At 40.3% G+C, this 25,175-nt stretch overlaps 1 protein-coding gene across 6 annotated transcripts in view; it reads right to left on the minus strand.

The window, feature by feature from the left end:
* Positions 1-4,364: 4,364 nt before the first annotated feature.
* The window catches only part of slc15a5 (solute carrier family 15 member 5), a 63,394-nt gene continuing 42,583 nt past the window's right edge, over positions 4,365-25,175 (minus strand). For 4 of the 6 annotated variants that reach the window (XM_008118618.3, XM_008118617.3, XM_008118619.3 and 1 more), the window contains 5 exons: positions 24,935-25,121; positions 14,865-15,053; positions 13,368-13,499; positions 5,310-5,418; positions 4,365-4,719 (listed from right to left, as the gene is read on the minus strand). In XM_008118618.3, coding sequence (XP_008116825.2) covers positions 4,572-4,719; positions 5,310-5,418; positions 13,368-13,499; positions 14,865-15,053; positions 24,935-25,121 — 765 coding nt within the window. In that variant the 3' untranslated portion in view covers positions 4,365-4,571. The remainder of the gene's footprint in view (positions 4,720-5,309; positions 5,419-13,367; positions 13,500-14,864; positions 15,054-24,934; positions 25,122-25,175) is intronic. The other 2 variants (XM_008118625.3, XM_008118626.3) reach the window with 2 other exon arrangements.

The raw sequence follows: 25,175 nt of genomic DNA on the forward strand, positions 1-25,175 counted from the left end.
CCCCTGCCAAGAAGCAGGAAATCGCATTCAAAGCACCCCCGACAGATGGCCATCCAGCCTCTGCTTAAAAGCCTCCAAGGAAGGAGCCTCCACCACAGCCCGGGGGAGAGAGTTCCACTGTCGAACAGCCCTCACAGTGAGGAAGTTCTTCCTGATGTTCAGGTGGAATCTCCTTTCCTGTAGTTTGAAGCCATTGTTCCGTGTCCTAGTCTGCAGGGCAGCAGAAAACAAGCTTGCTCCCTCTTCCCTATGACTTCCCTTCACGTATTTGTACATGGCTATCATGTCTCCTCTCAGCCTTCTCTTCTGCAGGCTAAACATGCCAAGCTCTTTAAGCCGCTCCTCATAGGGCTTGTTCTCCAGACCCTTAATCATTTTAGTCGCCCTCCTCTGGACGCTTTCCAGCTTGTCAACATCTCCCTTCAACTGTGGTGCCCAAAATTGGACACAGTATTCCAGTTGTGGTCTGACCAAGGCAGAATAGAGGGGGAGCAGGACTTCCCTGGATCTAGACGCTATTCCCCTATTGATGCAGGCCAGAATCCCGTTGGCTTTTTTAGCTGCTGCATCACATTGTTGGCTCATGTTTAACTTGTTGTCCACGAGGACTCCAAGGTCTTTTTCGCACACACTGCTGTCAAGCCAGGCGTCCCCCATTCTGTATCTTTGATTTCCATTTTTTCTGCCGAAATGAAGTATCTTGCATTTGTCCCTGTTGAACTTCATTTTGTTAGTTTCGGCCCATCTCTCTAGTCTGTCAAGATCATTTTGAATTCTGCTCCTGTCTTCTGGAGTGTTAGCTATCCCTCCCAGTTTTGTGTCGTCTGCAAACTTGATGATCGTGCCTTCTAACCCTTCGTCTAAGTCGTTAATAAAGATGTTGAACAGAACCGGGCCCAGGACGGAACCCTGCGGCACTCCACTTGTCACTTCTTTCCATGATGAAGATGACGCATTGGTGAGCACCCTTTGGGTTCGTTCGCTTAGCCAATTGCAGATCCACCTAACCGTAGTTTTGTCTAGTCCACATTTTACTAGTTTATTTGCCAGAAGGTCGTGGGGGACTTTGTCGAAGGCCTTACTGAAATCCAGGTAGGCTACATCCACAGCATTCCCTGTATCGACCCAACTCGTAACTCTATCGAAAAAAGAGATCAGATTAGTCTGGCATGACTTGTTTTTGGTAAATCCGTGTTGACTATTAGCAATGACCGCATTTGTTTCTAAGTGTTCGCAGACCACTTCCTTGATGATCTTTTCCAGAATCTTGCCTGGTATCGATGTGAGGCTGACTGGACGGTAATTGTTTGGGTCGTTCTTTTTTCCCTTCTTGAAGATAGGGACCACATTCGCCCTCCTCCAATCTGCTGGGACTTCTCCCGTTCTCCAAGAACTCTCGAAGATAATTGCTAGTGGTTCTGAAATAACTTCCGCTAATTCCTTCAATACTCTTGGATGTAGCTGATCTGGCCCTGGGGACTTGAATTCGTTTAGAGAGGCCAGGTGTTCCTGGACAACTTGTTTCCCTATTTGGGGTTGGAGTTCCCCCAATCCTTCGCCCATTCCATGTTGCTGAGGTTGAAGATGGCTTTCTTTTTGTGAGAAGACCGAGGCAAAGAAGGTATTGAGCAGTTCTGCCTTTTCCCTGTCCCCTGTCGCCATCACCCCATCTTCTCCTTGCAGAGGCCCTATCGCCTCCTTTTTCTTCCTTTTTCTACCAACGTAAGCAAAAAAGCCTTTTTTGTTGTTTTTTATGTCCCTGGCAAGCCTGAGCTCATTTTGTGCTTTAGCCTTGCGAACCTTTTCCCTACAGGTGTTGGCTATACGTTTGAATTCTTCTTTGGTGATTTCTCCCCTTTTCCACTTCTTGTGCATGTCACTTTTGAGCTTTAGCTCAGTTAGAAGTTCTTTGGACATCCATTCTGGCTTCTTTGCACTTGTCTTATTTTTCTTCTTTGTTGGCACTGTTTGCATTTGCGCCTCGAGTATTTCACTTTTGAAAAACTCCCATCCATCCTTAACTCCCTTGTTTTTTAATATTGGTGTCCATGGAATGCCGCTCAGTAATTCCTTCATTTTTTGGAAGTCAGCTCTCTTAAAGTCGAGAATGCGTGTTTGACTTGTCTTAGTTTCAGCATTCCTTTGTATTGCAAACTCCAGGAGCACATGGTCACTTGCCCCTAAGGATCCAACCACTTCAACTGTATTGATCAGGTCTTCCACATTTGTTAAGATTAGATCAAGAGTTGCTGATCCTCTTGTTGCCTCTTCTACCTTCTTGTCCATGATTATTCATCAGTGTCTTCAATTGAGCACTTGATTCTCTAAAATTGCAGACATAGCCGCTGTGAATTGCCCATTGCACAGTGGAACAATAACCAGGAACACTGCCAGATAAATAATAGTTTTCCCAACTCAAAAGGATGGTCCAGTGGCAATCACGACATCACTATGCAAGTCTGGATTTATGCTACACAATCATAATGTAGGATAGCAGCCACTCTGTTTTATGTGCACCACCCTGAGATCACTTTTGAGGATTAAAGAAAGACTAGTTTAGAAGACTTGAAAATAAATAAATGAAGAGACCCATCTATCCTCTCCAAAAACAGCAGGCATCAGTAAAGCAAGCATTCCTTTCTGCTAATTGGTATGACGCTAAGACTACCCTGTTCTTATTTACAAAACTGCAGATTTATGTCAAGCAAAGCCAATTATACTTAATGTTTAAACTATTGCAGGTGCTGAATGACTTTGTTGCTAGGCACTGGAAATGAAAAATGCTCTTTTAACGCATCTCATTGCAATGGAGAACATGTGCTCCATCATCAGTGCAAACTCAACAGATGGATAGCTTAATCCCTGCCACTGATCTCTCTCTCTACACCCCTTTTTGCTACCCCCCTCTCCCTCACATTCTACCTGAGACAATGTCCCACATGCTTTGTCTTGCTTGTAGTATTTGGAACTGATTCAATTTTCTTTTTTAAAAAGCCACATGTAATGTATTTCATCAGGTCCATTTAACTCATTCACAGCATGTTTGGTCATCTGCTGAGATATAAACGGAAGTTTGTTTTGTCTGTTGCTGTGCAGACTGAAAAGGCTTAACAACTAGTTAGTGGGCTGAGATGATGAGTAATAGATCTGTGCTGTAGAACAACAAAAACTAAGAGCAATTACACAGCCTAACAAAAAGTGTTTTCTTGGTGTATTGATTTTTAGGCCTGTTCCTGGGGTTATTTGGGGCACTGATTCAGAAAATTGCATCGGATGGACCCCATCAGCTCTAGTTTCTTAGATATGGTTATTATGGTTTTCTGTGGGTGAGTAGATAGCAACTGGTAGTAAGTAACCATTTGTTCTATATCTCAAAACATAGAGCTGGTAGGGGAAAACTATTGCCATTTTTGGAATCAGCAGTTCAGATATACCCAGAACATTTGAGGCACCAAAATGTGTGTTGGCTGGTGTTACTGAAGACATTTAAGGACTAAAGTGCAAAGGCAGGTTTATAGCTGAACGTTCAGAAAACACACTTAATGACCATAGATCATTAACATAACATTTAGGAAGACAATGAGGACATTGAAATGGGGTTTTCATACCTTGGCTCAGAATGGAGGCTGCAGTCAAGAAATCAGAAGAAAACTAAGATTTGGAAGGGTAGCTATGAAGGAACTAGAGAAGATCTTGAAATGTCAAGATATATCATTGAACACTAAAGTTAAGGTGGTCCGTGACATTGTATTTTTCATTTTTATGTATGGTTGTGAAAGGAAGAAAATCAATACTTTTGAGATGTGCCAGAGAAGAGTTCTACAGATCCTGTGGACTGGCAAATAAAGGGAAGGAGACCGCAGTAGATGATGCTATCACTTCCCATCTGGTCATAGGGAGACAGCCAGATGCTTCTCTGCATTTTTGCATCATATGCATTACTATTATTGGTACTGTTTCTTGTCACTGCTCATATTCTCTTTCCCAGCCCCCCTACTAAAACCCATTTAGCATAAACAAGAGACTTGGCAGTATGGTTCAATATTGTGTTATAGGAAACTTTATTAAATATGAAATGTCAAACTTGGGCATGAAGTCACATATACAGTACATGAAGTGATAAATATTGCGACTGGACAATTGAAAGTCTCTGTCAGTTGAGAGACCTCCTTAATCGTCAAGGCAGCAAGTTGCATAGAATAGCTGAAGATCAGGATATACAGCCGAGTAAACTAGCAGCATATACATATGCATATACATATACATACATACATACATACATATATATGTGTGTGTGTGTGTGTGTGTATATATATATGTATATGTTGCTAGTTTACTCGGCTGTATATCCTGATCTTCAGCTATTCTATGCAACTTGCTGCCTTGATGGTTAAGGAGGTCCCATATATATCAATCACACACACACACCCATGAATAAGCCAAACAGCAATCTATTATTAAGCCTATTCATAAACATAGAATACAATGCATTGTTAAAAATTTGACAGACACTACTCTGATGACTAACTAACTGCATGGAATGCTCAACCAGATGTTTTCTGAGCAAGATTTCACAGGATAATCTCCACAGGAGACAATGGAGAGGGACAATCTAGGATACTGTCATAAAATTCAAGTGATTTCTCATGCTGTAAAAGTTGTTCTTGAAGAAGACTCCCTCTGAATCCTTCGCCATAGTCTTGCCAGAGGTTATTGTATCTGAACAACAAAAATAAATTAAATCTCTTTTACTATACAGTTTGTTGTTGAGTGTCTTCCATTTGGTTCTGACTTCTGGCTACTCTAAGGTGGACCCATGACTTATTTCTGGGGCTGAGAGAACGTGACTCATCAAAGGTCCTCCAGTGGGTTTTCATGGCCACCGATACTCAAACCACTGCACAATGCTGTCAGTACAGTGCAATCTATTATTTGGGTGTGTCAACTATATTTAGTGTTTAAATCCAATCAAAACTATTTGGGAAGAATGAGAAAAGGGGATAGATTGAATGCTTTTATACTGAATGAAAAGCTATAGACTGAGAGAAGGTACTGGAGTAAGCCAACCCTAACCAGTCTTATTTTCTGAGGGGATATCTCCTCTTTGGCATTAGGAACTTCCTTTGACACAATTTGTTGGCATTACTGTCGTACTCCAGATTTGAGACCAGGTCAGAAGCCTCTGCAGAATTATGGTCATCCCCATGCCCTTGGAGTCAATACTACTGGAAGCAAGCAAAACTCCTTTTAAGTGGAAAAGGTTTCTCCTAGTAGAAGCAGAAGTTAATACTGATTGTTCAAGGATTTACCTATGTGAAATAGTCCAGAAGCCCAAAGTATTAATCATCATTAACGAAGCTAAGAAAAAGTAAAATCTCTCCAACTTGCCCTCATTTAGAATATTTGGAAACCAGTCACCTGTATGAAAAATAAATAAAGACGTTACAGGCATTTCAAGTAATACATTTAATCAGTTGACGAAGTCTGAACTTCCTCATAGGAGCCTTAAATATGGGATGGAGATCTTTTAAACCCTTCTACTTATCAAGAATACAAAGCATAATACAGTAGAGTCTCACTTATCCAAGCCTCGCTTATCCAAGCTTCTGGATAATCCAAGCCATTTTTGTAGTCAATGTTTTCAATATATCGTGATATTTTGGTGCTAAATTCGTAAATACAGTAATTACAACATAACATTACTGCGTATTGAACTACTTTTTCTGACAAATTTGTTGTATAACGTGCTTAATTTGTAAAATCATAACCTAATTTGATGTTTAATAGGCTTTCCCTTAATCCCTCCTTATTATCCAAGATAGTCGCTTATCCAAGCTTCTGCCGGCCCGTTTAGCATGGATAAGTGAGACTCTACTGTATATAGTAACAAGAAAAGAGAAGTAGGACCATTCCCTACATAGTGTGAATAAAGTCTTATATATACACCCCGGCATTTACAGTTCTAATGAATATAAATATATGTAGGATAATTCAGCATCTGTCAGCAGATATACAGCAGACATTCTATGTTTCCCAAACTGTTTGGAGATGCTTCCATTATCTTCAAATATTAAGAAAGGTACCTTTTGTACACTCAATAATGCGCTTGTCTAAATTGGGAATTGCCTCTCAGAACCAGGAGAAATTGTGGGAATTTCTGCTGACTGGAAAGTGTATGCTATCTATGCAAACAATCTGTCCAGTATAGCCAGCCCTCTCCATTTACTGGGGTCGGGGCACAGGCCTCTGTTAACATGGAAAGCACACACACACACCCACTATACACTCTTTCTCCAGTTTGGATAATAAGAAAAAAATTTGACCAGAGTAGTGAGAAAAGTGCCCAAGGCCATTTTGAAGCTACATCGGGTTGATACACATCAAAACTTGTGAGGGTGAAAATATTTGCTTGTATTTCTCCTCTCTAATAGCCATTGGTTCCCCAAAAGCCTCTCTGGGGTGCTACCAGGCACTTTCATGTCTTGGGAAAGTTTTAAAGCCTCACCTTTTAATGTTTGAAATAGGCCTCCTCTCAATAATACCCCTTCTCCCACAACACACTCCCAGTCACACTTCTCAAGTATGGTTCAGTCTGTGGCATATACTCCCAAGGCTGAGTTTAAAACATGCCATTTAACACTGTGAGCCGACTGAACCCTTAGGTACTATACACATCCATTTTAGTACCTCGTAAGCTTTTAGACCTATTGCTCACAATCAATCAGTCTTTCATTTTAAGAATTCCTGGAGCCGTAAGAATGCAAGGAGAAAGTAAGTGTATCTCAAAAAACAAAATCAGTGTGTATATATCTGTGTGTACAGATCAGCTGCTAGAGGGTAGGACTGCAAACTTTCTTTTTAACACCTTTTCTCCCCCCGCCTTTAAGAAGTTACCAGGAGAAAAACTGGTTACTTTTGCCAAAGGTCTAAATTCATCTCTTGGGAACAGAGCTTCACCCTTCTTCTACTGCTCTATCTGCTTCAGATCCTGAGTCACTTTTGACTCCATAAATTGCATCTTCATCTACCCCAGTGGTTCCCAACCAGTGGTCCCCAAGAACTAAAATATGGTCCGCAGCCTCACCATTACCACACCCTCGCAACAGGAGTGACTGGTCTCGCAAAACCCTCTTATAGTGCTGAGGCAACGGGGATATCGAGAGGGGAGAGGCTGACTACCCACGAAAGGCATGACAACAAGCCTCCTGACTGCTGCTTCTCCTCCTCCTCCCTCCCTGAACAGAGCCATTCTATGTGGCGCCTGGAAGCAGGGGCGCCTTGGTGCCTTCGTTTTTAGGCCTGTTCCTGAGGTTATCTGGGTGCTGATTTAGAAAATTGCATTGTATAGACCACATCAGCTCTCAATTATTATGGTTTTATGTGGGTGAGCAGATGGCGACTAATGGATGGCATATGTTCTGTATCAGAAACTAGAGCTGATGTGATCTATCCAATGCAATTTTCTGAATCAGCACCCCAAATAACCAAACTGAATCTAAAGTTGACCAAAAAGTGATTTATAACCCTTTTGGTACTAATGTTGGAGAGTGGTCCCCGGCCAAAGTGGTCCCTAGTCAAGTGGTCCCTGATCAAAAAAAGGTTGGGAACCACTGATCTACCTAAATCAGTTTAGGATTGAGGCCTAACCCTATTTTTTTCTTACTTTGCTTTTCAGTGAAGGGAGTTTCACAGTTTAGGAACAGCCACTGAGAACACTCTCTCCCTTGTACTATCCACATAAGACTGGGGGGTCAGAGAGCTGGAAAGTATGTCCTTCTTTTAAGGTTATAAAATTCAAACAGGCTCATATGGGAAGATAGGGGTTTTTTACATAGTCTGGACCTAAGGTGTAGAGTACTTTATAGGTCAGTACAGTACTTTTAGAATTGTGTCTGAAATGAACTGGCAGTCTGTGAAGCTGTTTCAGTAAAGTTATATTCTCCCAACACCAATATAACACAATATTTGTTAGAAAGAATATTCATCATAACCATCAATGATAATTCATCATATGAAGCACCAACAACAGAGAAAAGCTTCCAGAGGTCATCAGATGAGAGCCCTATATTTTAAACATATTGGAACATGTCACAGTGTATATTAGGGTGAAGGAGTCATGAGATCATGGAATAAATAGTGCTGGATCTTCAGATAGGCACCCATGTTCCACTAAGATCTCACTTCTTAGAAAGTAGGTGTCATCACTACAAAATGAGAAGAAGTAAAGCCTTTTTCAAGCTCTGTAGAAAAGTTGGGAGATAGGATCAATCTCATGAAGAATGAGAGCACAATGTTACTGAAAAAATGGAGTCAAAGGAAAATGTGTGGAAGCCAATGTCCTTCACTCTTAGTCACTAATCCAAACTCTACTGTACATATTTGCATTACAACTTTTAGGGAAACTTATTTCCTTAACAAGTAACATGTGGGGGGTGGGGGAGATAGGTTTTGTCATGTGTCTCATTAAAATGTCAAGGGAGGTATAAAGAGCCTTAAGAAATCAGTTCCCTCGGCTTGTACTGAAAATATCACTGTCACCCGTCATCTGTTTGCACTCATCAAATTTCCAAGGAGTCTTATTTTATCACATTCACACCATCCTTCATAGATGCATTTTTGAAGAATTGATTAACGCCACTTAAGGCTCCGGGTGACTATCTTATCTACTGTGCCAGAAAAACACAACTTGAGACAAACAAGATGCTACCAGATGCAAATATGCCATAAGTATCCTAGCAGATACAATTTTTGAAAGTCTGTGTCACTGTAGATTTGAAAAATGTGGTCCTACCCCTCCCATCTCAATTGCAATGGGAAGATGTGGATCCATTGCTATATACTAGTGTCACATTCAGCCCACAGTTAAATGAAATTCTACAATGAACAAAGGCATGAGGCAAGCCATTGTCTTCTAGCAATCCCCACCTGGGAAACTATTAAATTTAATTAATTAAATGTTATTAAATTTAATTAATTAACTGTTATTAAATTTAATACATTAAATTTATTATTAATCTATTCTGTCTAAAGTTCATCACACTAATGTTTCATGGAAGTAAGGGGAACCCAAATTAATTGCAATTAATTAATTTGTCGTATTGATTTCATAGGGATTGAGGGCACTATTATCTTTGTCTGGACTTGAAACTTGAAACCAAAGGATTCATATGCTGGTGTTCACCTAAAAAAATGTATCAGGGTGGCTTACAACGTCAAAACCACAGAATGCAAAAATACATAAAGCAAAAATACTATAAAATATCAGAACAGGAAAGAAGAAAATGATGAGGTCAGCAGAAAGTGTTAAGAGGTTATGTAATACATAATCGTTTTAATTAGTGATATTTTAGAAGGAACTATCAGATAAATAAGAAAATGTTTTGTTCTTGTTCTGTGCCTTCAAGTCACTGCTGACTAATGGTGACCCTAAAGTAAAACTATCATGGCGTTTCTTGGCAAGATTTGTTCCGAGGGAGCTTGCCTTCTGTGGCTGAGAGAGTGTGAATTGCTCATGGCCACCCAGTGGGTTTCCATGGCTGAGCAGAGATTCAAACCGTGGTCTCCAGAGTGATAATCCAATGGTCAAACCATCACATCATGCTGGATCTCTGTATGAAAGACTATACACAACACCAAAGAATCAGTGATAGTTAACAAGGTGAAACTATATCTAGACTACTGAAATAATCTCAGTTATGGACTTTCATGTTATGGGCACCTTAGTTCAAGAAAAATATTGAAAACTTGAATGTATCACAGAATTGTGGCATCCAGACTATTAGAAAAATCCTAGATTTTGTTCCTCTTCTTTGCAATTTTATACTGAGTTTAAATGAACCAGAGTAAAGGGATGGAATTAAAACAAAGTCTGAATGGAAAATCAGAAAGAACAAGAACAAAATCAGACTTCAATCTGGATGTACTCCAAGATGATCAAAAGTGTGGAATCCATTCTTATGAGAAACAACCTAGAGAGTTGAGTGTGTGTAGCTTGGAGAAAACTAAGAGATTAATAATAATAATAATAATAATAATAATAATAATAATAATAATAATAATAATCGCACAGACAGATTACAAACAGAGGCACAACTATGTGGCCCAAATGATTCATTGGAACTTATGCCTCAAGTACCACCTGCCAGCAGCAAAGAACTGGTGGGATCACAAACCTGCAAAAGTATTGGAAAATGAGCATGCAAAGATACTGTGGGACTTCCGAATCCAGACTGACAAAGTTCTGGGACACAACACACCAGACATCACAGTTGTGGAAAAGAAAAAGGTTTGGATCATTGATGTCGCCATCCCAGGTGACAGTCGCATTGACGAAAAACAACAGGAAAAACTCAGCCGCTATCAGGACCTCAAGATTGAACTTCAAAGACTCTGGCAGAAACCAGTGCAGGTGGTCCCGGTGGTGATCAGTGCATTGGGTGCCGTGCCAAAAGATCTCAGCTGGCATTTGGAAACAATAGACATTGACAAAATCACGATCTGCCAACTGCAAAAGGCCACCCTACTGGGATCTGCACGCATCATCCGAAAATACATCACACAGTCCTAGACACTTGGGAAGTGTTCGACTTGTGATTTTGTGATACGAAATCCAGCATATCTATCTTGTTTGCTGTGTCATAATAAAATAATAATAATCATCATCATCATAATCATAATAATCATAATAATGATAATAATAATTTATTGCACCTTATCTCCCCGAGGGAACTCAGGGTGGATTCCAACATACACAAACACAAGGCAAACATTCAATGCCTAGAAACAACAAAACACAGATAAAGCTAAAAGCTTCCCCTTCCGGCTCTGAGGGATGCTGTCCATAGACACCTCCTAGGTCATGTGGTTGGCATGACTGCATGGAGTGCCATTTATCTTCCCTCCGAGGCGGTACCTATTGATCATACTTGCATGTTTTCGAACTGCTAGGTTGGCAGAAGCTGGGGCTAACAGTGGGAGCTCACCCTGTCCTGCAGATTTGAACCACCAACCTTCCAGTCAGCAAGTTCAGCAGCTCAGTGGTTTAGCCCATTGTGCCACCACAGCCTGTAATCATATCATATGATAAGGTAAAGGTTTCCTCTGACATTAAGTCCAGTCATGTCTGACTCTGGGAGTTGGTGCTCATCTCCATTTCTAAGCCAAAGAGCCGGCATTGTCCATAGACACCTCCAAGGTCATGTGGCCGGCATGACTGCATGGAGCGCCGTTAGTCATCTTTAAATATCTGAAGGGATGCCAAGTAGAAGATGGAGGGAACTTGTTTTCTGTGGCTCCAGAGGCTAGAAAAAGAACCAATGGGTTCAAATGACAAAAAAGCTATTCCTCCTAAAAATTAGGAAGAACTTCATTGTTAGAACTGTTTGACCGTGGACTAGACTGCCTCAGAGATGGTGGTAGATTTTCCTTTGAAGGTCTTTAAATAGGGGTTGGATGGGCATCTTTCATGAATGCTGTTTTTCATCATGGTTTTGTGGTGGAGTTAGACTTGAAGGCCCTGGTAGTCGCTTCCAATTCCAATATTTTATGACTACAACTGGGAATCTTTAGAAACCAAATGCCACCATTAATTGGTGCCATTTTCCCCTTAGCAATAAATTATTTTGGGGTTCATTTAATGAGGAATTAGTCTATAATTATAGACTGTAACAGATTATTTCAGTGGTCTAACCATAGTAACATCTTAGTGGTTATCATGGATTTCTTTGGTTTTCATAAAAGTATTATGCAGGAGTTCAAAATCAAGGCTTGCTTTTTGGAATTTTCTTTGGAGATTCTTTGGAGAATCATGGAAAGAGTCGGCTGACTGTATTGTAATAAAATTAAATAAATACACAAACAACTACCGTGATGGGGACAAGAACAGTGGAACAGCTTTTGCTCCATCTCTATTTTTTTCCCTCCCTTCAAGTGCCTCAAGAGGGTTAGGAATCATAACATCTAATTGTATCAAACTGAAAAGAAAAAAGAAATCTTATGACTGCATATTTCCAGTGCAGCAAAATGGAACCACCCGACCTCATAGTTAAATTATCGCAATTCACGCACCTGCTCACACCTCCTGGCAGAATGCATTACGATTGCTTGGCACCTCGGGGAGATTTTTGACCTTAACATTTAGCAAAAAGGATAGCAGTAAAAATGATAAATTAATTTAGGGGGAGTTAAGAGAGTCTCCAGCCAACCAGGTATCTTTCAAAAAATAAGAGGTGGAAAATAAGAAGGTGAACTGAGAGTGGGCAGCTTGACATAAATTCTCAAATATTTAAAAAGTCTGCCATAAAGTAGATTCAAAGACAATTCTTACCCACAGTTACTAATTCTTCAAGGCTCGGCAGCCATATACTTCTATTTTAAAATGTTCTTGCTTTTTAAGGTCCTATCTACATTGTCCATTTAATGCAGTTTGAAATTAGTTTGAACCTGTGGCAGCCAGACAATAAACTCCTACAAAAGTGCACATACACAAAAGTGCATGTTCTTTAATGTTCTTTAATGTTCTGTGGTTTGTGTAAACACCATCGAGGACTCAAACTGGTTCCAGGATTTCCTGTATAATCATTCGGCACATTGAAACCACTTTCTTCAACACTGGCTTGACACTGCATTAAATGGTTTTTAAATCTAGATGGAATCCTAACCCTATGCTCTGATGTGCTCTGGAACTTCAAGATACAAGGAATCACATGATCTTAGACTAGGAAGGAACCACAAAGGCCACCTAATCCAATTATTGCCATACAGGAATGCACAACTAATGCACCTCTGAAAGATGTCCATCCAATTTCTGTTTGAAGGCTTTCAAAGCTGGAGAACCAACCATCCTGCAAATGAACCTACTCCAGCTTGCAGTGTTGTTTTAGAGAAGGTCTAGTGGGTGATTTAAGAGAAACTCAAAATAGATGATTCAAGCTTCATTCATATCTACTTTAAAAGGTGGAAAACATATAAATAGAAGTCAATCCCTTGCTGCAAGTGCTAGGTGGAAGTACGACATTCCCTTAACATTCCATGTCAGAAGAATATCTATGCTCAAAGGCATATCTCCGATGTTAGTAGCAGTTTTCTGTTAAAGAACTAATGTTCAATTTTGGAGGATGGAAGGAAGCCCTATTAAGACACCGCACGCTAATTATTGTGTCTTTCAGAAAAGGAATGATTTATTACATTTTGATGAATCTGGCTGCATCTTAGTGACCTATCTTAATCACAAAAAAGAGATCAATAAACTGCTGGCATCTGGATTTTTTTAATACGCTGCTAACCAAAGTCAATAACCAATAGAAAGAGGGTAAAAATCTCCAAAGAGAGAGACAGAGAGATTTTCCTATGCATAAGGATTGCTTCACCTTGTGAGCCATAGTAAACTGCTTGGATGAAAAGCGCTCCCGTAATGCAGCCAACTCCACTGAAGAAAGTTGAAACTTGCATGGCGATCCCTCTAATTCTGTCTGGCACAAATTTGAATATAATGAAGGAACCTTAATAAAAAAAACACAAGAAAATGACTTGAAAAGTATAACAAGAATGTCATACCACACTCTTTATTGCATAATTGTGCTCTTCCCAACAGACTCGGGCAAAATCCAATTTCTGCAACACCTCTTAGCTTATCTATTTTCCTTATTCATTACTTTTGTCATCTTAATCAAACTCTGACACTGTTTGGCCAAACAGATTGAGGATAGGGCCGGGCTGTGGCGCAGGCTGGTAAACAGCTGCTACAATAAATCACTCTGACCATGAGGTCATGAGTTCGAGGCCAGCCCGTGGCGGGGTGAGCACCCGTCAATTAAAAATAAAATATAGCCCCTGCTCGTTGCTGACCTAGCAACCTGAAAGATAGTTGCATCTATCAAGTAGGAAATAAGGTACCACTTATAAAAGTGGGGAGGCAAGTTTAACTAATTTACAACGTTGGAATGAGGAAGTAAGGAAGTGCCATCAGAGTGGATGATGAAGCAGCTGCTCCCCCCTGTGGCCAGAATCGAACATCCCCTCAAGAGAAGGTTAAATTGCCTCTGCGTCTGTCTGTCTGTTGTCTCTGTCTCGGTTCGATATGTTTATGGGCATTGAATGTTTGCCCTATATGTACATAATGTGATCCGCCCTGAGTCCCCTTCGGGGTGAGAAGGGCGGAATATAAACACTGTAAATGAATAAATAAATAAATAATTCCTTATGGGAAATCCCAAAATACTCCAAAATTGTTCACATGAGTGGCTGAAATTGTGGCACCTTTGCTTTTTGAAAGTTCAACTAACTTTGCTTTATGTACATAATTATTTAAAAACTATGGTACAAAATTACCTTTAATTAATTTGTATATAAGGTGTTTATGAAACATAAATTATTTTCATGTTTAAACTGGGGCTGGATCTCTAGGATATCTCATTATGTACAAATATGCAAATACAGATATTCCCAAAGCCTTCTGGTCCCAAGCATTTCAGATAGGAGACACGCTACTGATTCTCATCCTCATTTTCATCTGTGAAATTTTGGAAACTCTACTGCTGGCATCTCCACTTCTTATCTTCCTCATCTTATCTTCAGCACATTTACCAGATGTAATGAATGGAAAGCCCCACCAGAGGTGGCCAATTAGACATTTCTCCTAACCACAAAGAACATTAGTGTTCACTACACAGCGGTAACAACCACAATGACAAATGAAGCTTTCTGTTCGAATGATGAATGAGCCTGCTCAGAAAAGCGGTGGAAGAACGCCAGGGGTGAAGATTCTGATTAAAGGTACTCAAGCCGCCCCTGTTCAAACAGATGTCATTCTGTGCTCAAGTCAGTTGGTTTTAAGACTAGAAAATGAAATAAAATGGTTTTCTTACAGGTGGGAGTCACCAGAGCTTCTGCTACGCCAAGCAAGATGTATTGAGGGGCCAGATGGACACACGGCATGGAGGAAACAAGGAGCATTTTGCCCGAAACAGACTGTTCCACTGAAGGGAAATGTTTCCTGTGCACCTCAAACAACCCAGCAACTATCACTGACAAGGTGGCAAATGTGTAACCTACAACTGGATACAAGAGGCAAAATAATAATTATTAATAATTATAGACATTTTTTCTGAATTGCACCTATTACACTGGAAACAAAAGTAAGAACTTTTGTCATAGCTTTGAATTCAGTGGAGCTTTCAAGATGTTTGATTTCCAGCTCTTAAAAGGCCATCTCGTTTGTCACTTCCAAAGAGCTGCTCATTTTTGCTGATTTTTAACAACCACATTTTCTAGAATACAGCCAGTTTTTCACACACTTATGGTAACAAGCCTTGTCAACTTTTATTCTGCCACAGCCAGTTGGATTTCCATATCAGTACTTAAAATCAGCTTTGGCTGATATACCAGCTGAGCCCCTTTCTAGATTTGGAGGACCTGAAGATAGTAGTGCACACACCGGTAACCTCAAGGTTGGACTTCTGCAATGTGCTTTACATTGGGCTACCTTTGTACCAAGCTTGGACACTCCAGCTGGTTCAAAATATGGCAGCCAGATTAGTTACAGGGACATCTAGGAGTGAGCATATTATGCCTATCTTATATTATATAGCATATTGGTAGTCACTCCGCTGGCTACCAATTAGTTTCTGGGGCAAAGTACAAAGTGTGCGTTTTGACCTTTAAATACTTTTGCAGGTTTGTGATCCCACCAGTTCTTTGCTGCTGGGAGGTGGTACTTGAGGCATAAGTTCCAATGGATCATTTGGGCCACATAGTTGTGCCTCTGTTTGTAGTCTGTCTGTGCAATTTTCTTACAGCAGCTGAGGATATGATCAATGGTTTCATCGGTTTCCTTGCACAGTCTGCATTTTGGGTCAACAGCTGATTTTTCGATCTTGGCCTTAATTGCATTTGTTCTGATGGCTTGCTCCTGGGCTGCAAGGATCAGGCCTTCTGTCTCCTTCTTCAGGGTCCCATTTGTGAGCCACAGCCAGGTCTTCTCCTTATCAGCTTTTCCTTCAATTTTGTCAAGGAACTTCCCATGCAATGTTTTGTTGTGCCAGCTGTCAGCTCTAGTTTGTAGTGTGGCTTTCTTGTACTGGTTTTTTGTCTGCTGTGCTTTGAGGAGTTTCTGATTTTTGACTTCAATCAAAGCAGGTTCTTCACTTTGCTTTATATATTCTGCCAGGGCATGTTCTTCTTCTTTGACTGCTTGTTTGACTTGTAAGAGTCCTCTGCCCCCTGATCTTCTAGGCAGATATAGCTGGTCAACATCACTGCGAGGGTGCAGTGAATGATGAATGGTCATGAGTTTTCTTGTTTTTCTGTCCAAATTGTCCAGTTCCATTTGTGTCCAGTTTATGATGCCAGCAGTATATCTTATGACAGGTATGGCCCAGGTATTTATGGCCTTGATGGTGTTGCCTCCATTGAGCTTGCTTTTGAGAATTTTTCTGACCCTTTGTGTGTATTCTTTACTGACCACAGTCTTCACATGTTCATGCTTGATGTTGTCCAGCTGTAATATGCCCAGATATTTATAGGCCTCTGGCTGGTGACACTTTATTGTTTGGCCATTAGGCATATTTATGCCCTCACTTTCAATGATTTTTCCCTTCTTCAATGCCACTGTCGAACATTTGTCCAAGCCAAACTCCATGCTGATATCAGTGCTAAAAATTCGGACAGTGTTAGTCAGAGACTGGATTTCAGTTTCCGTTTTCCCATACAGCTTCAGGTCATCCATGTACATCAGATGCGAAATTTTGTTAGAATTCTTAGATGTTTGATAGCCGAGATTTGTTTTTTGTAAGATTGTTGACAGAGGGATCATGGCAATAATGAAAAGCAGAGGGGACAATGAGTCTCCCTGGAAAATTCTTTCCTGATGTTGACAAGTACATAGCTTTCATTTCCAACAAACAGTTCAGTTTTCCAGTGCTCCATCATGTTTTCAATGAAGGTGCCAACGTTTTTACTAATCCCGATGGCATCCAGGCACTTGATGATCCAGCTGTGTGGGAGTGAGTCAAAGGCCTTTTAGTAGTCAATCCACGTCATGTGAAGATTAGCTTTTCGGCTTTTACAGTTCTCCAGAATCATTTTGTCAATCAATAACTGGTCTTTTGTGCCCCTGCTTTTCCGTTTGTTGCCTTTCTGTTCATCTGGCAAGATGTTTTTTTCTTCAAGATAGTCTTGAATTCTGTCAGCTATGATGCCAGTCAGTAGTTTAAACATAGTGGGCAGACACGTTATTGGCCTGTAGTTTCCTGGTGCTGCTCCTTTTGCTGGATCCTTTTGTATCAGGTAAGTTCTTCCAGCCGTTAGCCATTCACTGATACTTCCTTTCTGCAGCATCTCATTGAATTGTTGGGCCATTTTTCCATCTAAACTAATCAGATGTTTGAGCCAAAATCCATGGAGTTGATCACTGCCAGGCGATGTCCAGTTCTTGACTTTTTGCACTTGTTTGCTGATCATTTCAGTTGTTATTTCCATCTGTTCCATTTTGTTCTGTGAGAATTTTCCTTCAAACTCCTTTATCCACCCAGCGTTTTTGTTGTAGTTCTTATTATTTTCCCAAAGCTCTTTCCAGAACTTCATTGTTGCAGTTTTCTCTGGCTTTATGGTTACTGTGTCTGTTGTTTGGTTCAGGCTCTGGTAGAACTGTCTTTGGTCTGATTGAAATAGTTGATTTTGTCTGTACTGGATGATTCTGGCTTCATATCTTTCAATTTTTCTGGCTGTTGCTGTAATTTGTTCTTTCACAATTTCCAAGGCTTCTTCAATTTTTCTGATGTTCAGCCAGTACTTTCTGATCAGGTATTGCTTGATTTTGTCATTTTTCAGTTTCTTCTCTTTCATATTTTTCATGTTACTTGCATCTGATCTAAGTTTCTTGATTTTCAACTCTAGCCTGACCTTCCACTTTGGTTTTCCAGTCGATTTTATTTGGGGGTGCCTTGGTTGTAGGAGCCCAAGCTCTTCTGTTACTATCACTGCTGCACTGTAGGCAAACTGGTTTGTTTGTTCAATTGATGTTATTTGGACAGTGGAGAGTACTGCATTCACATCTTTCATGAGAGGCGCCAGGTGTCTCTTGGGCACTGTTTTTAGAGTTGGGAGCCGCTGTCTTATTGCATTTGCTGCAGCATGAGCCATGATCTTATTCTTGAGCTCTTGTTGTCTTGCTGTCAAGGTTCCTGGTGGTTCAGCAGGTGTTTCAAGTGCTGGTTCATCAAATTCTTGCAAAAGCTCCACACTTTCTTCTGGTTCAATCTGTTCCACCATTCCAAGTGTTGCTGGAGTCTCTGCTGCTGTCTGTGCTGTGGTCTGATGGTAATTTGCTTTGCAGATTTTCTGGATTTCTTCAAGTTCAACTTCACTGAACACTTTGTTTCTGATTATGAATCTTCGTTGGTCAGCCAGTCGGGGTTCTGTTATCTGTGAGTGAGGGTACTCTTGTTTCCATGCATCCTTTTTGGTAGCCACACTTTTCAGGTTCAGAGTTGTAATAGCATTTCATGACTGTGCGGTTTTCTGGCATTGTATATTTCTGCCGCTTCTGTGACTGTTCATTTGGGTTTTGATGATTCCGTAGCCCACTTGTCGATGGATGTCCAGAATCAGCAGCATCCACTGCGGTCCTTTTTATCCTGGGCGACGACCGAGCCAGTATAGACTTCGTTTTGGTTTGATTCTCCATAATGCTAATGGGTTAGGTGCACTTGGTTGCATTCCTCCGCTGAGGCCTCTCTGGCTTGGTTGGACCTGCCGGTAGTTACACTACCGCCAGCACAGCCCTCAGCATCCTCGGAATGGCTAAGCCTCACCACCACGTCAAGGTGGCACCTGCGGGGGGGATGATGATGATGATGATTATTATTATTATATCAACGTATTCTGCATTAATTAATTGATTCAAATATCCATAGCTTGAAAATATATATTTACAAACCCACAAGCAATCTTTGATTTTGCCATTTTATATATATATAAAAAAACACAACACAATTTTACTATGTCATTGTATGTAATGGGACTTGAGCAGCCACAAATGTTGTTATCCATGCCGGGGGGGGGGGGGGGGGCACAAACCCCAGTGGATAACAAGGATAACACTATACATTCTTAAACCAGTGGAATCAGGACAAGACATAGTTCTTTTTCTTCAGTTAGAATTGAATAACTATAACTGGCATGTAGCTCTTGGTCTTTTTGGTGTAACTCTTTGATGACTTCAGAGACCAGACAAATTTGAGAAAATTCTGGGAATATGGAGCAGGTTTTAGACATTTTGAACAATGAATAAAAATGACATCAAAATCCCATCCAACATGGGCAAGATTTTCCAGCAATGCCATGGAGAGATTTAATAAAACGATTCCTATGGACTGGCAAGAGGCATTGCATTTAGGGACAGATTATTCACATTGTAGTTCATAGACCCCCAAGGAATGTGCTTCAGGAACTCCATGAACCATGCTGCTAAAATTATTATTTCTTTAATTACCTTCCTGGTAATTTGTTCCCCCTCCCCCACCACCACAGTCAGTTTTAAGGGAAATGTTTAGTCTTTTCATGTGGGCATTGTCAATTTTTTTCTTACATGAAAGACATTGATTTCCAATGCTTGAAAGAAGTTGCTTACGAAATTTCTGGGGAGGAGGACAATTTTAATAAAACTTTCAAAGGAGTTCATGACCCTGTAAAAAGTAGGAAGCAACTGTGTTTAAAGGGCACACCAGCATTTCAAAACCAAGTTATTAAAGTGGTGAATCCTGGAGAAGTAAAAGATATATGTTTCTTCCGTCTGAGCTAGGCCAACTGGTATTTCAATACAACCTCTCTGAAAGCTTTGCAACAAGAGAGGAGACATGATAACCATATACAAATATGTGAGGGGAAGTCATAGGGAGGAGGGAGCAAGCTTGTTTTCTGCTGCCCTGGAGACTAGGACGCAGAACAATGGCTTCAAACTACAGGAAAGGAGATTCCACCTGAACATCAGGAAGAACTTTCTCACTGTGAGGGCTGTTCAGCAGTGGAACTCTCTGCCCCGAACTGTGATGGAGGCTGCTTCTTTGGAGGCTTTTAAGCAGAGGCTGGATGGCCATCTGTCGGGGGTGCTTTGAATTAGATTTTCCTTCTTCTTGCAGGGGTTTGGACAGGATGGCCCATGAGGTCTCTTCCAACTCTACGATTCTATGATTCCATAAGTGTGGGCAACTGTGTGGATGCCAGGGGCCAACTTGGATGGGAGATTTTAAGCAAATACCTGGTGCAAAAAGCTGTGTTTCAAAGGAAGGACTTGGCAAAACAATATCTGAGTATTTTTTGCCCAACAAAACCCTATAAAATCCATGAGGTCAACATAAATTGACAGGCTGCTCAAAGGCACACGTAAACACACAGCTGCATTTGTGGCTATCAACTGAAAAATCACCCCAAAATGGGCCTTTTATCTTTTGAATTGTTTGGCAGGGCCACTGGAGCATTGAGTTTAGAAGACTCAAAGGTGAAGATCGGATTTACATGCTGCTTTGGGCTCATTCTTGCATTAAACATTGAGTAATAGCAATGAATAACTGTCCAGTGCCATAATGAATAAGTTGAACAAATTACTTTAAGAAAAACCCCAACCTCTGGTCTCTTCCCACAAAAATCCACTTCTGATGAAATCCAAACTTTTTTTGTATTGGCAGTACAATTTAAGATAGAAGTCATCATACTATTGCTGCAATAATTAAAAACTGAGAACCAGAAAGCCCTGTTGACCCACTGCAAATCTCCCAGAGACCTACCAGTTCATCAATTTGTAAGCAATATTTTTTGTTTAACTGTGAAGTAATAATGTTTCATGGTTCAGTCTTCAGCACGATTTAGGAAACCTGAATTAAATCACAGTGGAGTTGTGTGCAGTGTAAAATTTAAAAAGTTCCCTGGACATAGGGAAATGAATAATTGTAACCCACATCTTATTTCTCTCAAGAGAACTACTTTTAAGGGTTCTTTTCTGTTCTTTGTTATACTGACAAGATTTGTTAGCCTGCCCCAAAACAGAGTTACAATCCATGGCTTGGTGCTTAAAGATTCTGGCTTGTTTGAGTCACACTTTGTCCAAAAGTAAAACTATGGTTTGTTTCCTCAATTTCCAACCCTGAAACGTGAGCTGGGAAAATAGGTGGGAAAGAAATGAGGAAAACAAATTTTGCATGGTTTGCTCATCTGTGATGCAATAAATGGCTAAAGGTGCAAACTATGGTTCACATCAACCATGGTTTCCTGTGCTATGAGAATGTGGCTGTTTTTTCAGGAACTAAACTGGCCAATAAGTTAATTGCATTGAGAAAAGGGACATAGTCTTGGGACAGTTTATTAAATTGGTTCAGTATTGCATGCTTCTACACACACGATGTCAGTGAATGAGGCTTTAAAATATCAAGAGAGTTCTCAGCATGGCACCAAGTGAAATATTTAACCTTTTGAACATTTGCAGCATCATTAGGATTTCAGGATTTCAGATGTAACCTGAAGAATTGTCAGCACTGCTATCCAAGTGTTCTTTTCCTCTCGCTCAATTGAAACATCATTTTATTTTAAATCCTGAGTAATTGCCACCTGCTGTTTCATGCACTTCTCCTTTGCACAAAGCTTAACAACAAACTTAATTAGGCTAATTCTAGTCAGATTAATACTTCCTGTCTTTTGGCACCGGCTGCGCCACATGCTACAGGGGTCCCGCATTAAATACTAGGAGAACAGGAAATGTTGATTTCTAACCGCGCATGTGTTTTAAATGGCACTGCAGGATGGGGAATAGCTTAAATTGGAAGAGCACTCCAGTTGCTTCATTCATGCAAATGGGAATTGATTTCTAAATTTAAGAAAAGACTGCTCTTTTATTCTAAAAATACACATCAGCTAGAATCGAGGAGATTCTCAGCACTTCACCGTGCTGGATACCAGAGTCTAATACAGGCACCAGTCAGACAATACAACTATTTGTTAAAGCATTTCAAATTATTTCAATGAATCATACAACTCTGCTTAGTAGGCCAATATTATCTGCATGGAGTGCTGACATAAGTCACCGGGCTATTCTATCCTAGAGGCAACATTTGACCAGATATGGCTAATAGAGAGAGTCAGTGTGGTTTGAGTGCTGGATAGGACTCTGAAGACCAGGGTTCAAATCCCCACTTAGCCATAGAAACCCACTGGTTGTGCTTGGGCAGGTCATGTTCTCTCAGCCTCAGGGCAAGGCAAAGGCAAACACCCTCTGAACAAATCATGCCAACTAAACTCCATGACAGGGTCAACTAAGGGTTGCCATAAGTCGGGAACATCTTGAAGGCACACAACAACATATGGCTACCAGAGTGAAAAAAATTAGAGGAATCCTGTACCTTTAACACAGTGGTTCTCAACCTGTGGGTCCCCAAATGTTTTGGCCTTCAACTCCCAGAAATCCTAACAGATGGTCTGGGATTTCTGGGAGTTGTAAGCCAAAATACCTGGGGACCCAAAGGTTGAGAACCACTGCTTTAATGGTTGAAAGAATTTTAATAGGAATGTGCTCCTTAGTTGTGTAACAAGCAGTTCCACGCAACTATTGAAAGTGTAGCACGTCTCTATACTTTTCAGTCTGACAACAGTAGTCTCTAGTGTTTTTAGCTACAGCATCTGCTCTGGAGGCATTTGCCTCTGAATTGCCAAAGCATTACTAGTTTAAACCTCATTTTTTCATCAACACTGCTTCAAACTTCAAAAATGTACCAATTTATTTCTCCTCTTTCTACTTCCTTAAGGGTAGTCTGCGTTTAAAGTGCCACATTGTGCCATATTTATCACTGTGAAAAGTTGGAGGGTATGCCACCAACATATTTTAGTCAAATATACTTAAATATTTAAGATGGTTCCAAGTCTTTGTAAAATACATCATGTGGGTTCTGTGGGTTGAAATGACACAAGGAATAATTTGATTATCCTTTTGCAAGACTGGTGTTTCTTTTAGAGAAGGATGATTGTCTTACAATGGATGAAGCAGTAGTTCTCGAAAAACCTAAATGTTGTTTTCTTGTAGATTACTCTGGTTTTTCCAACTGGAATCTCTTTTAAAAGTCATTTGGCTTCCACCCATCAATAATAATAATAATAATAATAATAATAATAATAATTGTGTTGTCGAAGGCTTTCATGGCCGGGATCACAGGGTTGTTGTATGTCTTTCGGGCTGTGTGGCCATGTTCCAGAAGCATTCTCTCCTGACGTTTTGCCCACATCTATGGCAGGCATCCTCAGAGGTTGTGTATTATTATTATACCCCGCCCCATCTCCCCGAACTTCTAGTTACAGTGCCCTACTGTGGAAAGACTAAATACCTTAAAGCACTGGTTCCCATTTGATTATGGAAGCTAAACTAATCAGAACTGATTAGTACTTGGAAACCACCAAGAAATACCATGAATTTTCAATTATGTACTGGATTTTTTAAATATACATTTGATTTATATTTTCGTTTAAACAGATGTTTTAACTGGGTTAACTGATTGTATATCGTATTTTAAGATATTATTGTCCCTGCCTTTATCCATGAGGAGAAACAGCAGTAGCAACAACAGGTTACAACTAGTGAGATAGCTATTGGATCAATAGGATTTGCCTAGGTGTTGACTCAATGTGTTTACTCTAGTTAGGATTAACCAAAAGGATTCAGGATCATGTTTAGTTCAACATAAGTAAAAAGATTTTAAATGAGATTGAGAGGAAGAGAGAGAAAGCACATTCAGCATTTGAACAGTCAAACAATCCATTCTTCTCCAAATGTTCCAGAATCTGTTCTGCTTATTGCAAGTGAACAGCTGCAGCTAATCAGTCAGTAACAGAGGAGCCTGGGAGTTCTTATCCTCCAAATAGGAAGTCATTCAATCTGCAAAATATTTGAAAGCACAGCTTGAGGTTGCAATCTGAACGTGTAAAATTGCTACAGGACAGGGATGTGAAGAATTCTCACTGGCCTCTTTCACAGCACACTGTTATACCATTTTGGTAGTGCTTTAACTGTGGGGGCTCCATTGTACAGAATCCTAGGATGGTAGTTTTATGAAGAGAACCAGTGTGGTGTACTGGTTGCAGGACTCTGGTTTGAACCCTTGCTCAACCATAGAAACCCACTGGGTGGCCTTGCTCTTGTAGCCTCAGATGAAGGTAATTTTGCCAAGAAAGCTCCCATGATAGATTCTCTTTAGAGTAATATTAAGCCAAACACCTTGAAGGCGTACAACAATAACAAAGCACCAGAGCTCTCAGACATAGAATTCTAAATGCCTCATGAAACTATAAATCCCAGGATGCCAAAGGATGGTACCATGGCCATTCAAGTGCTATCAGAGAGCTAGAATTGCATAAGATGAATTTGTTTGGTTTGGCCAAATGTCTTGGTACAAAACTAGAGTCTTTTCGCTATGTAGGGACAGTATACATAAACACAGGAGAATATACTTATTGTTCCAAAAGATGTGAAGAAGCTATCCAACACTTTTGGAATAAATCCTAATGTGGATTCACCCTTGAACTAGAGGCCAACATCCACCATCATGCAATGGACATTGAAGGAGAGGCCAAGCCCGGTAATATTTGTGTAGAGATCCCTCACCCAAAACATTTTTCTACAGTATGACCCACGCATCCATGGAACTGGTATCTTCAGTTTCATTTATCTACATTCAACAAAATATGTAATCTCTAGACATTGTCAAGGTCCTCTACTGTGGCTCTTCTTAGGCAAGAAGTCCTTCGTTTCAATAGTTTGCTGTTATTCACAGTTTTGCATATCCATGTGAAATCCAGAAACATATCTCCCACAGTACTGTATTTAGAAACACTACTTCCTTCCCAATAACTAAAACAGAGCTGTTCCCATGGAAGTTACTTTAAAAAAAAATATGAAACTCACCAATGTACATAGTATGGGACCATCCACTAGTTTTTGCACTGAACAGACAAGTGCTGAGACACTCCAGAATGGGAGCTAGAATCAACAACGGCAGGATGCTGATCAGATTCATGACTGCTATTGGTATGAAAAAGCCATTCAAATTGAGATTTGAATTTATGGCTTGAAGATAATATCCAGAAGGGATCTGGTTTGAAAGGAGAAAAACTTGGTTTTAATTTTGTGTTCAAAAAGAAAAACA

The sequence above is a fragment of the Anolis carolinensis genome, chromosome 5, assembly GCF_035594765.1.
Source record: "Anolis carolinensis isolate JA03-04 chromosome 5, rAnoCar3.1.pri, whole genome shotgun sequence".
Lineage (NCBI taxonomy): Eukaryota > Metazoa > Chordata > Lepidosauria > Squamata > Dactyloidae > Anolis > Anolis carolinensis.